Raw genomic sequence first — 17,856 nt, 5'->3', positions numbered from 1 at the left:
TTGTAAATGTGTTTGCCGTTGTTTTTAGTTGAAATGATTTTGGTTTAGAGTTCAGAAAGGAATTAACATTTTTATGAAAGTAATCTTTTTTCATAGATATGGGAAAGCAAATGAAAACAAGTTTATCAGATACTTATTGGATTAGAAATATTTTATTGGTGAACCAGCATACAATTCAAGGATATTTAAATGCAGGTGTTGATGAACAGAAAAGGTATCCTAAAGGTTGCGATATCCTCAAACTCTAAATGGAAATGACAATGAACCCGCACAGGACCCTAAAATCACTTTTTGAAGCAACAGGGGTGGCTGTAACCCCTAAAATGGCTAGTTGTAGAGTTCTTAAAACAATGGGTAGGTTTGTAAAGTCCAAACTTCAATTTAATGCATTCTACTATTGCTATTCGCAAATGACATGTTAATATTTGCAAACCAGGAGCAAGATACAGTCCAGGTGCATAATGCAGTGGTATACTAAAGGAATTGAGTCTTTACCACAAACTCTGATGTTCTAAAACCTATATCTTTGCAACCTAGTGTCTTAGACCTCAGATATTTCAAACTATGAATTCTGTGAGATCAAATAATCAAAGTTTGAAATATCAATAGTGTAAACCATCAGGTTAAAAAGATTAGAAAAATTGAGTTTGTGGCAAAGACTCAATTCCTTTATATAAAATACAGAGTATTCAAGTAAATATATAAAATTTGATTTTTGTTAGATAATTTTCGGCAAAAAAGATATTACAAAGTGAGTAAAGTGTAACTTTACACACTTTTTGCTTATTTACTTTCATATTGGAAATCTCTAAGGCCCCTTTTTTTAATTTCAAAGTAAAATTAAGGATTTGCATAATTCTGTGGAACGCACTGTATATCTGAATACATATTTTGACACCCTGTATATCTATATGTGGAAGCATACTTTGACACCCTGTGTATCTATATGTGGAAGCATACTTTGACACCCTGTATATCTATATGTGGAAGCATACTTTAACACCTTGTATATCTATATCTGGATGCATACTTTGACTCCCTGTATATCTATATCTAGAAGCATACTTTGACACCCTGTATATCTATATCTGGAAGCATACTTTAATACCCTGTATATCTATATCTGGAAGCATACTTTGATACCCTGTATGTCTATATCTGGATAATACTGGTTTGTTGCTGCAGCTGCAGTTGCATAAAGCAGACAATTGCTGGAGATGAGACAGGACCGTCAGATATACGATATCCATATATGGAGATAAACCTTATATAAACGTAATTAGTTACGGACTCAATAATATACTTATGAGATTTTAATTGTAGGCTATGTTAACTGATCTATCTAATAAGTGTTGTGTAAACTGATCTACATATTCCATATGAACAAAATCCACATTCAACTTGCTTAATTGAACTAATTATATCTTTTTCGGCCGCCAATTTTTATGCATTGCAATTTATCATATAGTGCAGTTGAAAATTGTTCAAATGGACAGAATATTTTCTTTGAAATTTTAGTGCTATTGAACATTAGTCCTAATGAACATTTTCAACATAAAAATTGTTCAAATGGATTAAATATTTTCATGAAAATGCTAGTGCTATGTAACCTTTAAAGTCCTAATATACATTTTCCACATAAAAATTGTTCAAATGGACTAAATATTTTCTTGAAAATTTTAGTGGTTTTGAACGTTAGTCCTAATGAACATTTTCGGCAGAAAAATTGTTTGTTCGAACAAATGGAACTTGTGGCAAATGTTGAAAATTTCAACAATTCCTAAATCCTAATGCATTATCATCTATTATTAATCGACTATCTTTGGTATTATTCAAGAAATAGCATCAGGAAACGTTTATGGCCGATTATCATTTTTTAAAATTAATTGCCAATGAAAAATTTCGATATTTAAAAAAAGTTTAATCCCCCAATGATTCTTTATTTTTATTTTTATTGTTTCTAAATGTATGAAAGAAAGACATACAGAAATATCAACTACAAAAAGTTAAATAAAATTACATCATCTAAGCAAAGTAAAATGGAAACTGTTTGAATATTTAAATTTACAGTTTTACGACCCTCTCCTCCACTTAAAAATATATAGCAAGAACGAAAAGAAATATTTTTTGATTTTTAAACTGAAATTTTGATAATTAACGAAAATAAGAAGTCGGTCTAAACGTAACTGAACCTTGTTTTTAAAATCAGCTGTGTAATGAAACATTTTTGGTAAAATGCCAGATACCTCGTACTTTTTATTCACATTCAGCATAGTTAAAGAACATAAACTCATTATAGCCGGGGGNCTGCCCCCCCCTAGAAGCTCTTAGGGGGGGGCAACATTTTTTTGGCGCATATTTTGCCCCCCCCCCCTACATTTATTTCTGTATACGCCCTTGTTCGCAATTAAAATATAAGATTAGTCTAGTAATCGTTAAAATAGTTTGATATTTGATATATCTTTTATTTTTATGTTTGTTCGGAACTGTTTAGAAGATTGTTTGCCATATGAGAGTACGCTTAGAGTCTGGAGTGCAAAATTTGATGGATCCCCTGGTTTCTCAAATCAAGTACTTTCATGCTTGAAACAAAAATTGTATGACAATTTATGAATAAAAGTCTTTTAAAGTAACCAATTTTTAGTAAGATATTCCAATATTAGTTTGAATTATTACTGTTTAAAGTTTTCCTTTAGAAGTGTAATTGAAAATAAAGAAATCTTATTTATTTTTTAGTTATTTAAATTACCGAGATCCATGTAGCCCAGAGTTTTTTGATTGAAAAATTTTTTCTGCTTAAATGAAAATAAATATTTTCAGAAATACTGTGATATACTGATTAGCCTTAGGGAGTGAAGTACATGGCCTGTACAATTAGTAAAGGATTAGCGTACATCATCACTCTATATGCTATAACCTCATTGTATAGCATAGATATAAGAGAATTCAAAATGTTTAAATTTTCAAGTTGAATACAAATGTCGTCTTCAAGGTGAAAACTTTACAATTCTTATGCAAATTATCATTCATAAATGAAATGACAATAGTCTTTGGGTTTAATTTTATTTATGAAAGACACACCAGGATAACATATATCTCTAGATTATTGAAAATGGTTTGTTCCGATACTTTCATTTTCCGGAAACAAGTGCAAATATAGAGAAACAAAATGCAAGCTACCTCTAAACTATAATCGGCAAACTGCGCACAGAATACCCAAAGAATTATCATATTACACCATGTAAAACATTAAAAAGATTTTAAATCTTTCTGCAGCATGTGTCCCAAAAATCCCATTTTAAACATTCAAACCCTAAATGAGCCATACATCGAAAGAATTTATCAAATGTCGTCTTGACAATTTTTCATTGGGTTTTACACTATTTTACTTAAATCTCAATATTTGCGAGAATACAGTGAAACCCTTAATAACGAATACATCGGAAAAATTTATCAAACGTCGTCTTGACAATTTTTCAATGATTTTTATACTATATTACGTAAATTTCAGTATTTGCGAAAATAAATAAATAGCCATGAATATGCGGGAACAGTTTTAAAGAGTTCCAAATAATCATTTAATTAAAAAACTAAATATCTGCAACATTCCATTATCAGAAAGTAAAGAATACGACATTTTATGAATTCTTTCGATGTATTCGTTATTAAGAGTTTCACTGTACAAAAGTGAAAAGACGACCTAAAACTCTGAAAATATGACTGTAAAGTGAAAAGACGACCTAAAACTCTTAAAATATGACTGTAAAGTGAAAAGACGACCTAAAACTCTTAAAATATGACTTTAAAGTGAACAGACGACCTAAAACTCTTAAAATATGACTGTAAAGTGAAAAGACGACCTAAAACTCTTAAAATAAGACGACCTAAAACTCTTAAAATATGACTGTAAAGTGAAAAGACAACCTAAAACTCTTAAAATATGACTGTAAAGTGAAAAGACGACCTAAAACTCTTAAAATATGACGATCCCAAGGTTAAATTCAGTCACCGCCTTGGTTGTGGTCTTATATAGTGATTTGGTAAAGAAAGAAAGAAGTTTACAGTTGTAAGAAACAGACAGTATAAATTCCCTACAGTCGTCTCTGAATTGGGTAATTCTGTATGATGTGAACCCTGGGTCACCCTGCATCAAAAAGCCATTAACTTTTGAAAGAAAATTGTGTAACCTGGCTTAAAACCATGGGAAAAATGCTTTTTTCTTACAATTTCATTTTGTTTGACTCAATTTAACTCATATTCCAATATGACTAAAGATAAAAAACCATAGTTTTATGTGTTCTTTAGTCAAAAAAGAGATATGTCACCTATCCATATGACACAGGTGAATAAATGTAACATTTTTCTTTTTGGTAAAATCTCCACAAGTTATTTACATCTTTTGGTGTATAGAAAAAAATTGTGAGAAGAATTTTTGTAATTTTTTTTCGCGAATTTTCCTAAATATCTAATGATAATATACAATAATCACAATATAAGTACAAATCTACAACAATTCTTACCAAATTACACAGATGGAACTTTTTGTTCAAGCATTTTTGTTATTTAAGATGCAATTCATAAAAGGTAGATTTTGTAAACAATGAATACATTTTTAAAGATTTATTTCTTAAGATTTGGTGCAGATTTGCACTAACATTTTTTTCACAGATTTTTGTCATATCTCTTTCATTTTCCAATGCATATTTTTATAAAATGTTGGAACCGAAAAGCATATTCGCAGATTTTGTTTTAATGTTTCAAAGTTTTTGTATTGAAAATTACATTTGAATAATTTTCAACATGAACCTTCCAGAAAAAGACTTAGTGTTGTGTTTGTTTTCCTGTACATAACTTTAACCTATAATTCAACATTTATTTTTATTTTTTATATTCAAAGGAGAGATGAAGGGGTGAAAGGGAGGGGGATTTTTTTTTGCTCAAAATTCACTTAAAAAGATATTTTTATTATTGATTTATTTTTTACACATACATATACAGCAACTTTAGTGTTCAACGTTACAGTCGAAAAGAGCCAAAAAAAAAACAAGTATTAAAGTGACTGTTCAGGAACAGTGGTTGGTGTCTCAGCTCAAAAAAAAACATTTGAAAGAAAGCAACATCGATTTAATTTAACATGCAGTTGAATAGTACTACTAGAACTAGAATTAATCATAACAGTACGCAAAAAAAGCGTCGAAGGAGTCGCATCGAAAGCGATAAAAAACGTATTTTTATGCGAATAAGATAGTAAAAGACACATTAAATGGGTACTTTTTGAAGACTTCATTTATGTGTTTACATAAAGACGCATTCGATGCGTATAAGTACATTTTCTAACTAACAAAAAAAGGGCTAAGGAAACATGTACATTGTACAACTGTAAATTTGTTTAAATATGTACACTGCATTGAAGAGACGAAACGTAAACTTTTTAATCCAGTTTTTTTATTACTTTGGCCACAGATTGGAAAACAGCTAATCTGTTATTAGGAATCAATTCGTGCATTTCTTCAATTTCATCTAGGATCTTTTACCATTAACAAGAATAAGTTGTTTAGAGACCGTACAATCTTATTTTTATTCTAAACTTTGAGTATTTTTAAGGAAAATAAGTAGTATTAATTAACATGTTAAATATATGTACAGTACATAAAGAGTATTCAGTCGAAAAACGTATCTTTCACATTTTAAATTACAATCTAAATTATCGATTTACGAGAGAAAAAACTAATTATTCACTTTTTTGATAACTTTGAACATTGTTTTCACTGATTAGACAGATGAGACAAGAGAAACAGTTGTTCTAGAATTTTTTTTACATTTAAACAAAACAGTGGTCCAACCTATTTTTTATTCTCATTTTGTCATTGAATAACTATGTATGATATCAACACCCTATAGGACCCAATGAACCGCACAATATGCGCGGTCGGAGGGGGGAGGGGGTGTAAAGATTTGCTACAAGGTTTTCATGAAAAAAGATCCAATATTAAAACAACAGCTCTCTTGTCCCATCTGTGGAATCTGTGATAGTTTTGAACACAATTGTGTACAGAAATTTGTTAAGATTTCAGAGTATTGCTGAGCTAGAAATGCCCGTTTCCAAAAACTTTAAAAACATAAAAGAGTATATTATAGTATTTGACTGTTTTCATGATTATCAATTTTAGATTTATAAATAATAAATTATCATGCGATGCGCTGGAATCAAGGAAGACGATTTTAAAAGTTAAAAAATCAAATAGACCAAAGATGAAGACTTTTAAATGAACAGAATAAGTTTAACTCATTCCGTCCGTTCAAAAAGTTCCAGCTCCGGATTATTGTCCACCTCTATAACTAGCCAGAGCAATCTGATTTGCCTGGCAAGAACGGGAAGGATTTTGTAGAAAATGCAATTTTTAGGTCCTCTTGGGACATAAACTCTGACTTAAATGTTTTTAACATTGTATTGATTAGGTTGCTGATTATAAGAACCAGGTTTGAGTTTGGGGCACATTTTTTTACATGTGAACAATTTGTGATTATTATTATGCTAAGTATGAAATAGTTTTAATATGAACACATCAATGTTTATCCTGTCACTGTGAGTTCCAACAGTGTTTACAACCGAACCATTTGTTTTCTACATTGTTATATGTACAATGTACAATTTCAAAAAGAAATTTATCTATAATTTATAATTTTTGAGATCGCATTTTAAAAGAGAAGTTGAAGGTTCAACTTGTTTCTATAATCTTCTCATGACTAACAATAGTTCCTGTTCAGTAGTTACCGGCACCGGAGATACGTTGAACCTAGACCCCGGAGAAAGATGTTCCGAAGGATGATCTAGGATCCGCTGAATGTATCCCATGGAGCTGTCGGATAGTCTGCTCTAGCTTGTATCTGTTGAGAAAGTCAGCTCCAGAATGGTATGAAGATGCAGGAGGAGTGTGAGAGGGTTGGACGCCCTGGAAACCTTGCTGAGCAGAATATTTTGTTTCCTGCTGCTGTTGCTGAGGATGGTTGTTAAATCCTTCTCCTCCTCCCATACTCTAAACATACCAGGATATTAAACCTTAATAAATCCTACCCATGGCTGACAAAAGAATTAAGTCTATATAATCGCAACCCCATGTGGTAAACCTTTTTTTCAAACTTTCAATTCTGTTAGATCTAATAATCTAATTTTGAAATATCTAAGGTTTACACCATCAGGATGCGAAGATATATAAAAATGCCCAATCTAAAGTTGGATGACCAATTTTGATATTACCAACCAATTATCTAAGATGATTTTTGAGCTTGCTATAAAAGATATTTAAGATTTCTGACATTTTCAAGATGATTTTCAGACAAACGGCGGAAATAATCCAAAATGGTCTACAGAATTCAAGATGGCTGCCCGATTTTAAAATGGCTGACCTGTTTGAAAATATTTTCCTCTAGGTTGCGCGATGACTCATCAGTTTGTTCCCCCGGAGATCGCATCTCGTTGACCGGTCGGATCGTCGTCTCAGGATGATTCCTGAGCGCCAGGTAGGCCGCGTTGTTAGGGTCCAGGTTGTTGTTGTTGTTTGTGTTGTTGTTGTTAGTTGGTGAGTTGGTGTTGTGTCTCTGCTCTCCGTTCCCGCCATCCGTTCTACATTCAGTACAAGTAGAATTGATTAGCTAGGAGAACTATATGAATCAATTAATAATAAACCAGATATTTGATTCAATTATGAAATATTTTAACTAAGAAGAAATTTCGTGAAGATATTTCTCGGAAAGCATGATTCAATTAAATACCGAAAGATCTCTTATATTTGCTAAAGGTCGTGAAAGACTGAATTATTAATAGTATTTGGTAAGGTACCTATTCTCCTGATGTCTGAGCTCCTCCTGATGAGCCCTAATGTGCTCCTGGCCTGGGCTGATCATATGGTTCCCAACCATACTCCCCATATCCCCCTCTCCGCTGTTAACCCTGAGCGCGTCTCTGCTCTGGGATCCGTCCTGCCCATGCTGCCCACGAACAGCGCTGTCTCCGATTACGCTGAAATATCATTTAATATAAATGCGATGTTTTTAAACCAAGACTATGTTGTTACATATTTCTATCAGTAGTAGTCAGATATGTTGAAATCAATGTTTATTCATAAAAAAAGTTTCTGCTCACCTAGAATGATTTGGCATACTGTGAAAGCCTGAGAAAGACATCCTAGAGAGTCCGTACTCCATGTTAGATTGATGATGGCCAATTGGAGATCTCAACGATGGAGCATTCTCCATCTTTAACTCCTGTGGAGTTGAGATCCTTGTAGATGCGTCGGAGTGGATGGGACTTCCTGTCATTCCCATCCCGCCCATACCACCCATTCCTCCCATTCCTCCCATACCTCCCATTCCCCAAGCACTCATTCCAGCGGACATAGCAGCTGCGAGGAGAGCTTCACGCTCTCTTCTCTCTGAAGCTGCTCTTTGCAGGACGTACTGAGCAGCAAATTGATGTTTTGGATCCATCCTCATCTGATCCATGTGAGCAAGCAAACCTTGGATAAGGATAAAATTAAAAAGTTAATTATCTTAAAGCTTGTAAAAATACCAAAACTTCGTAAATGCTTACCGTTCTCGTGTGTGAATACCGCTGTACATACTGTGCACGGCCACATTCTGAGACTTGAAGCCAGCTGGCTGGTCATCTCAGGGTGACAGGCCAAATGTTTTCTCAAACTTCCTTCGTTGACGTAGAACTTTCCGCACACCGGGCAGGGATGGTTTGCGCTTCGTCTCTTTGCTATAAATTAACAGGATTAAGATTATTTATTTATTAAGGGTCTCAGAATAAGACCATTTGGTGCACCATCAGTTAAATATATACCTGGAACTCCGGATGCATTAGGATCCTTGTGTACAAACTTCATGTGCTCCATTAATAGCTCTCCACTCATACATAGTTTGTTGCAGATAGGACAGCAGCTAGGATTAGGTCCACCAACCAATGCCTGGGGCTAAACATAATGAACATCATTGTGAAACAGTAGAGATCATTGTGTAGGAATGTATAAAAACAGTGGGACCCAAAAACAATGTAAAATTCCTCTTTCAAAGATTTTTAGTGAATTTGCAAAAGTGATTAATTAAATTAGAATATTTTAAACAACCCAAGGAACTTGTTTATTTTTATTGGCACCCATTGTATAAACTGATGACAAAAAAGTCATCCATTCTGCAATTTTTTCTGTTTAAAAATTGGTAAATAATATTTAGCAGCATTTTACTAAATACCAGAACTCCACTAGATACCAGAACTACACTAGATACCAGAACTACACTAGATACCGGAACTACACTAGATACCAGAACTACACTAGATACCAGAACTACACTAGATACCAGAACTACACTAGATACCAGAACTCCACTAGATACCAGAACTACACTAGATACCAGAACTACACTAGATACCAGAACTAAACTAGATACCAGAACTCCACTAGATACCAGAACTACACTAGATACCAGAACTACACTAGATACCAGAACAAAACTAGATGCCAGAACTCCACTAGATACCAGAACTACACTAGATTCCAGCACTCCACTAGATACCAGAGCTACACTAGATACCAGAACTCCTCTAGATACCAGAGCCACACTAGATACCAGAACTACACTAGATACCATAGCTATACTAGATACAGAACTACACTAGATATCACTAGATACCAGAACTACACTAGATACCAGAACTCCACTGGATACCAGAACTACACTAGATACCAGAACTCTATTAGATACCAGAACTACACTAGAACCAGAACTCCTCTAGATACCAGAACTCCACAAGATACCAGAACTTCACTACACACCAGAACTACACTAGATACCATAGCTACACTAGATACCAGAATTCCACTAGATACCAGAAATACACTAAATACCAGAAATACTTTAGATACTATAGAACTCCACTAGATACCAGAACTCCACTAGATACCAGAACTCCACTAGATACCAGCACTCAAATAAATACCAGAACTACAATAAATACCGGAACTCTTAAATAAATACCAGAACCACACTAAAGATACCATTAGTCCATTTAATACCAGAACTGCATAAGTTACCAGACATTTTTTTAGAATTTACCAAAACTAATATTTGATAAAGTTCTCAGAACATGGTAGTCTCTATAAACTCAGGTATAAAAACCAAAAGTAAATTTCAAATGTTAATTGAAAATGTTGCAAAACAAAATTCTTAAAAATCTACTTTTATTCAACTTAATCTATTACTTGCGGACAGATCATATTTCATCAAAGTAATGAATAAATGAAATAAATAATCAAAATTAATATCAACAAAAAAGTTGCGTAAAAAGCGAAATTTAGCTTTCTAAAAGTACGGTAAGAAAGTTGAATGATTTTGGCGGCAAATTGGTTTTCAGAGAGAACCCGTGTACTCCGGGTATATATTGGATACTGTAACCACGCAACCTCGATCCTATCCCATACCGCCAAACATTGGACAAATATGTATATACACCCAGAGCTAACATACACAAAACCAGAAAAAAATATTTAACAATCAGAATCTAAACTAAGTTATTTTTTCCGTTGGTCAAAAAGATAAAAATTTGTTTTTGGCAAAACTTGTTATTTTTTCTTTTAAAATTCTGAATTTAAATATTTAATAGTTTGTTTATGCGAGCTGCGTACAGAGTAATTGAGAGAAGAAGGAGAGAGAGACGTCACCTTAATCGCAGTACAGTTCTGAAAAAAAAAAATTATAAATTGATTAAACTTTTTTTAAATAAAAATTAGAAAGATCGCTTTGTTTTTCTGGAGATGATTGTAAAAGAAAGAAAGCGGGGGTCCTGACTCAATTTAACTCANCTCCACAGTCAACTCCAAAGAATCTACGAAACTTTTTTTTAAATATCTCACCTTGCCGGTGTGTGTTCTCAAACTACTTTCTGTGGCGAATCCTTTTCCACAGATGTTACAGTGAAACGGTCTGTTCTTGAGGCGTTCTATCTGACTCTCGTGGTTTCTGAGATGCTGCTGTAGGTTGGAGAGCTGGATAAACGCTCGTCCGCACTCAGGAATATGACATTTGTATGGTCGCTCCCCTGAAACAATATTCTTGATCAGTTTTTAATATTCAAGGTGGATCCACAATTAATGAGGGATCCACAATTAGAGAGGGATCCACATTTTGAGAGGGATCCACAATTAGAGAGGGATCCACAATTAGAGAGGAATCCACAATTAGAGAGGGATCCACAATCAGAGAGGGATCCACAATAAGAGAGGGATCCACAATTAGAAAGGGGATTCATTATTACAAATGTAAATTTTTAACCGAGTTTTCCATGATCATGGTTTAGGAGAGATTCTGAAAATTAAATTTGATAAAAAATGATAAACTTGAAATAAAACTTTGTCTCGACCTAAACCCTTTATTTTAAGTCTTCACCTTACACATTAAATCTTCCCTTCGATTCTGAACCCAGAGTAAAAGAGGATGTAGACGGGATTTTAAGAACCCCTTCATTTGTAAAAAGGTATGTCCGAACCACAACGGTACACTATAAACCAAAAGTGATTGAGTTATCCTTGTTTTTCCATCTGAGAACTGATCATTTTTGATTGCGGTTTAATTGCGACGCAACCACAAATTCAATCAAAAAAGAGCATGCTATTGTGAATCAGATATCAATTGAGGGTCAATTGAACTTACGTTTACAGTCCCTTTAAGAAGATTTTAAACGTGCAGCTATGAAGACCATTTTTGCCAAAATATAATTTTGTGCAGAATTCTTGATTAATTGCCGGAATTTTTTACTGGCGAGGGGGGGGGAAGCGGTTATTTTCTATTGTTTGGAAAATTGTAAAGAGATAGAGGGGAGGGAGCATAATGGAGAAGGAAGTACAATGGAGGAAGGAGTATAAATGAAGGAGGGAGTATAATGGAGGAGGGAGCATAAATGGAGGAGGGAGTATAAATGGAGGAGGGAGTATAAATGGAGGAGGGAGTATAAATGGAGGAGGGAGTATAAATGGAGGAGGGAGTATAAATGGGGAGGGAGTATAATGGAGGAGGGAAGTATAATGGAAGAGGAGAAGAGTATAAATGGAGGAGGGAGTATAAATGGAGGAGGGTAGTACAAGGAGAAGGGAATGAAGAACAAAATGTGGGGAAAATCTTCTCCAATAAAATTAACTGAAATCACCCTTAGTCCCTGTTTTTTTTAAAACACAGTTAAGTTTCCCTAGGTCGGAAGAAACACTAGAAGTTTGTCCATGATAACAATAAATTGATGTTGATTCATAGTTGACTGTGATAAACTCCGAGTAAATTATATTCTACTCTGGAATTAATATTGTCCAACCACCAGATGCAGATTATACAGAGTTACCCACATGAAACTGTGATTTTGAAAGATTAAAGGGACTGTAAAGGAAAAATGAAAAGTTGTAGTATAAAACATATCATATTCCACAAATACGAAACCAATCTGAAAACTACGATATCCAACAGAAACCTGAGAATCTGAGGTTTGCTCCTGATAAAATCCTCTAAGTTTTATTTTGCATTTTTAATAGTTGATAATATTATTACATATAGTCCGTAAAGTCCGTATTACGTCACCACAACTTCAGCCAATGGCAGTGCAGTATACGGGTCACGTGATTTCCGTCTGTATCACGTGACCAGAATACTGCACTCTCATTCGCGGAAGTTCTTGTGACATAATACGGACTTTTAAATAATATTATCAATTATATAATCGTTTTCAGATTGTTTGTGTATTTTCTGATTATAATCTGTTTAAACCTACTACTTATATACAAAATTTCATATATATATAGATTTTGAATAATTTTGACACAGTTTTGTATAAATTTCTGGAGATAGGAACATCAGATAGACGTCTTATATGTATCGTTCAACGCCTATGATTCTCAGGTTTTATCCTATACCCCCTTTCATTTTTCCTGTACAGTCCCTTTAAGTTAAGACGTAATTTCAAGTGAGTCCCATTGAAAGAGTGGAAAGTCCGATTCACAATGGGACCCTTTAAACCAACTATGAGAAAGATATTTTCGTATTTCTATCTTAAAACATGTTTTCTTTGCACCATCAATCCGCAGGTTACTTTCACTGAGAAACCACATTTGGGATTAACCAATGTTCAGAGCGAAAACTAGTGATATTTCATTCATCCTTGATCATACATTGGTTTAAAGGATACCGTTGTGATTCGAACACTACTCTTTATAAATGGAGGTTCGCGGCTACAGTCTTTTTCAATTAGATTTATATCTAACATTTATAGTTTCGAGAAGCTGTAAATTTCCTTCTTTCATTTCTATGAATCATTTAAAAAGATATATTTTAGATATGAAAACTCAGCCTTCAAATCATTACACAGGGTTTCCCCCAAAGGATGAGACCGTAAAGACGACTTTACATATTTTAGATATGGCTTCTTAAGGTTAATTTAGGTCTTCTGCCTTGAATAAAGTCTTTTACTGGCTTATTTAATGATTTAGCAAAGAAAGAAACAAGTTTACAGTTTCAGGGAACCAAAACTATAAGGAAAATGACAGTATAAAATCCGTACAGCTGTCTCTGAAGTCTCATCCGTTGTGGGTTGTGGTCAAAATATGAAAAAATACACATCATGTGTCTAACTGAAAATTCAAAGTAAAAAAACTTGACATTTGTCATGGGAGGTGCTAGGACATCGTACTGCAATCCGACATTTGATGTGTCATTACTCATGTACATTGTACATACCTGTGTGTAACCTAGTATGTTGTTGTACATGAGACAGCTGTTTAAACCTTCGGTCGCAGTACGAACATTTGTACGGTTTCTCTCCAGTATGTACTCTATATAAAGAATTAGATTATTTGTCACAAAGTGAAAATAAAAAGTCTACATTTCTCAAAAGAAATATTCTATATGACCATGTGAGGCCAATATAAAAGTATGAAACCAGAAAATACAGCATTTGGTTTGGAAAATTACGTTATGATGTGGAAAACCCCTAATAATCTCATTGTTTGTACTTGTACGGTCTAAACGTATCCCTTGATGTAATGTTTGTGAATTTCAAGCAGTATCTGTGTGTCAACCCTGAGTATGTATGTTTATAATTGAGCAGGACGGATCGGAGGGACGGTTTATCATGCTTTCTAGATTCTGATCACGTTCTTGCATCCTAGCCCTGGGAACATAACTAACATACGTCCCACACACACACACAAAACATTCTACTCAAAACGTGGATTTATTCCACCCTTTATGCACTTATAAACACACATTTTTATTCCCAAGGGAACTTTAAGTACAGGTATATTATTGTTATAGTTCATAAAACAACAGGGGGAGAGGTATGTTTTCGATCATTTTAAATGACAACGTATAATTCTAAATTAACACTTTTTGCTTAAAATCAAGTGCATACATCTCAATAAAATGCATTTTCATATTTATTTAAAACTAAACAGTTAATGTTATTTGCTCGTACTTTAATATTAATAATGAACACATTAACATTCTTGATTAGAAACTTGCATAAACATTGAACATGTTCTCAAGAGTGTGTCAAGTTTTTAGAAACTCTCTCAATGTCGCGAGAATTTAAAGAAAAAAGAAGAAAAAACGCGAAACTACTTCATGCAACAGAGGAATGCATCACTGCACGCAAACACACCAACGTCTTTCCAAACCAAATATTAACTGTCTTTCCAAAATCCAAACCAAATATTTCCAAACCAAGTATGCAATTTTTTCAGAAACCAAATACAGGTTTTCTCTCAAGATCAAAAGAGTTGAGTTTTTGCCACAAACTTTGATTTTTAAATACCTATATCTTTGGAACCAAATGTCGTAAACTTTTGATATTTCAAACTTATATTATTTGATCTAACCTAAGTAATAGTTTGAAATGTAACAGGTCTACGACATTGGAATCCCGAGATATAGGGATTAGAAAATCAGAGTAGGTGGCAAAGACTCAATTCCTTTTAGTGTTCTTTCTTTTCAGAAATTTACGGTTTATACACATACAATCATGTAAACGCCCAAGCACACAAACAAACAGAAAATATGATAATGGACAGAAATGCACTACCAATCAAACTGTTCAAACTTACAAAAGTCTGGATCTATATTAACTACTTTATCTAGGGTTTGACTTATATATTACTACCTAATATGTTAAACTATATCTATATTACTACCTGATATGTTGAACTATATATATATTACTACCTGATATGTTGAACTATATATATATATATATATATATATTGCTACCTGATATGTTGAACTATGTATTTATATTACTACCTGATATGTTGAACTATATATATATATTACTACCTGATATGTTGAACTTTATATATATTACTACCTGATATGCTGAACTATGTATATTACTACCTGATATGTTGAACTATATATATATGTATATATATATATTACTACCTGATATGTTGAACTATGTATTTATATTACTACCTGATATGTTGAACTATATATATATATTACTACCTGATATGTTGAACTATATATATATTACTACCTGATATGTTGAACTTTATATATATTACTACCTGATATTCTGAACTATATATATTACTACCTGATATGTTGAACCAACTGATGGTTACTGGAGAAGGATTTGAGACACTGTTGACACTGATGAGGTTTAACTTCAGGTCTCCCTATTCCTTCTCTTCCCAACTGCATAGCAGTCTTTGTCATCAAATACTAAAAAAAAAAATTTATTTTTTTGTGTAACTTTGTACTTAGATTTACTATCTTAATTACTCCCATAGTTCTCTTAATTCTATCTATAAGATGGGTTTAAACCATCTAAATCCCATTGTTGTATACATTGATAAGTACCTAGCTACAACTAACTTTAACAATATTTTATACATTGAAAAGTACCTATCTACAACTAACTTTAACAATATTAATCTCTCTAAATCTCCTAATCGATAAGTACTTACTACATCCTTTACATCTCCTGCATAGACTTTAACTGCTGTTCTTGTTTAAACCTATGCATCCTTTCTTTATAAACATTAACGGCTACCCCCCCTTGCACTATGCAGGCAGTCTATACCTGGGCCAGACATTCAGGCAGTCCCATGCACTGCACTCAAGCCACGAAATTTATTTAAAAATTATTTATAAAAAAAGACCCCCCTCCCTTCCTTCAATACCTTGTCAACACACATGTTGGTCTTTAGTTTTAAGCGTGTGAACTGTGAGTTTCAATAAAATATTAGAAATAATAATAATGTTTGCTTCCCCCTGTGCACAGAATGCATGCAGACAGTATAAGATGGATAGACAGATAGTAGAGGGAGGTGGTTAACCTTAGATTTAGCTGCATACCTCCAGTATAATGTAGATATAAACATATATGAACATAAATCATGTTTTAAGTTCTGATTAAAACCAAGATATTTTTGATTGGGACGAATAGTTTTAGAGAGAGACGTATATGGAAACATACGGGATATGGTCGGAATAAAAACTTGATATGTTAAGAAAAAAACGGAATATGTTTGGAAAAAGCGGAACAAATTAAAGACAAGAAACTCCGCAATATGTCGAGAAAATGACGGAAGATATTTAAAAAATACAGAAGAGATAGAGAAAAATGCGGGAAATACTTTACTTCAGAACGGTTAGAGAACTACAATAAATACCGGAACTCTTAAATAAATACCAGAACCACACTAAAGATACCATTAGTCCATTTAATACCAGAACTGCATAAGTTACCAGACATTTTTTTAGAATTTACCAAAACTAATATTTGATAAAGTTCTCAGAACATGGTAGTCTCTATAAACTCAGGTATAAAAACCAAAAGTAAATTTCAAANGGAGACATAATGGGGAGGGGGGAATAGTACGGCGTCGGTAGTCGGTACCAGGGAATTTTTAATCAATTTTACTTTTTATCTTTCAAAATTAAACAAAAACAAACTAACAACGAATAAAATAAACATTGTTTGAAACAAAAATAAACATGTTTACCAAAAAATAGAAAATAAATAACATTAAAAATGACAATTCGTATTCTAGTTAAATTAATGTATTCAGTGTTTTCTCTGGAATAACTTGAACTTAAAGAACTGAATTTCTGGAAAAAAAATAAAGATAAAATAAAGACGAAAGTTTAAACCTAGAGGGACAGATACTTGATACCTGTCTTTCTTCCTTAAAACTTGAGAAGGAAAGAATGGATGGAGAAAAGTATCTAATTAGAATAGTTTCAAAATTTAAGAAATTCATCAAAATAGTTTGGACAGAAACACACACCTTCCGGGTTAGAAAATGTATAATTTGTCGTGGATCCAGGGATCCGGCTCCAGGTTCAAACATAGAACCCAGTCCAGCTCCGAAGGATGGAGAAAGAAGAGGAGAATGTAAACCATCTCCGTTATGATGATGAGTAGTGAGACTACTGCTCCCTTGGCTCTCTGTCTCTGTTCCTTCAAGATATTCCAGTTTAGGAACTGTGGGTAGAGATAGGGGCGGATGAAACCAGGATGGAAACTCAGGTTCAACACTTTCATTCTTCTCCGGGTCTTCTCTAGATCCCTCATCCTTTCTCAGGGTACCTATCCTGCCTAAGCCTTGATCCTGGTTCCAGTCTCTAGGTTCCAGATGAGCTCCAGGTCTACCAGGAGACTGATGCTGCATAAGAATGTTGAATAAGCAAATGTTGAAATTAATTATAAATGTATTCGTAGTTGGCTTCTACAGGTTTCAATATCATGATGAAAATTGTGAAATTATTTCAAGAAAATTCAGTCTTTAATTAAATGTCAAGATAAGGTGTTCGGAT

The 17,856-nt window shown here is 33.4% G+C and overlaps 1 protein-coding gene across 4 annotated transcripts in view; it reads right to left on the bottom strand.

Moving 5' to 3' along the window:
* Positions 1-4,943: 4,943 nt before the first annotated feature.
* LOC111704975 (zinc finger protein 768) overlaps positions 4,944-17,856 on the bottom strand; it is a 43,014-nt gene continuing 30,101 nt past the window's right edge. Inside the window, exons 2-12 of one of the 4 annotated variants that reach the window (XM_023477384.1) lie at positions 17,328-17,705; positions 15,629-15,756; positions 13,774-13,868; positions 10,914-11,098; positions 10,686-10,739; positions 8,846-8,969; positions 8,591-8,761; positions 8,144-8,516; positions 7,841-8,020; positions 7,408-7,624; positions 4,944-7,037 (exon numbers count right to left, since the gene is read on the bottom strand). In XM_023477384.1, coding sequence (XP_023333152.1) covers positions 6,798-7,037; positions 7,408-7,624; positions 7,841-8,020; positions 8,144-8,516; positions 8,591-8,761; positions 8,846-8,969; positions 10,686-10,739; positions 10,914-11,098; positions 13,774-13,868; positions 15,629-15,756; positions 17,328-17,705 — 2,145 coding nt within the window. In that variant the 3' untranslated portion in view covers positions 4,944-6,797. Of the gene's footprint in view, positions 7,038-7,407; positions 7,625-7,840; positions 8,021-8,143; positions 8,517-8,590; positions 8,762-8,845; positions 8,976-10,685; positions 10,740-10,913; positions 11,099-13,773; positions 13,869-15,628; positions 15,757-17,327; positions 17,706-17,856 lie in introns of all 4 variants that reach the window. The other 3 variants (XM_023477383.1, XM_023477386.1, XM_023477385.1) reach the window with 3 other exon arrangements.

This window comes from Eurytemora carolleeae, unplaced genomic scaffold, assembly GCF_000591075.1.
Source record: "Eurytemora carolleeae unplaced genomic scaffold, Eaff_2.0 scaffold605, whole genome shotgun sequence".
Lineage (NCBI taxonomy): Eukaryota > Metazoa > Arthropoda > Copepoda > Calanoida > Temoridae > Eurytemora > Eurytemora carolleeae.
The sequence above is the reverse complement of the archived record's forward strand: the minus strand, read 5'-3'. Positions and strand labels throughout refer to the sequence as shown.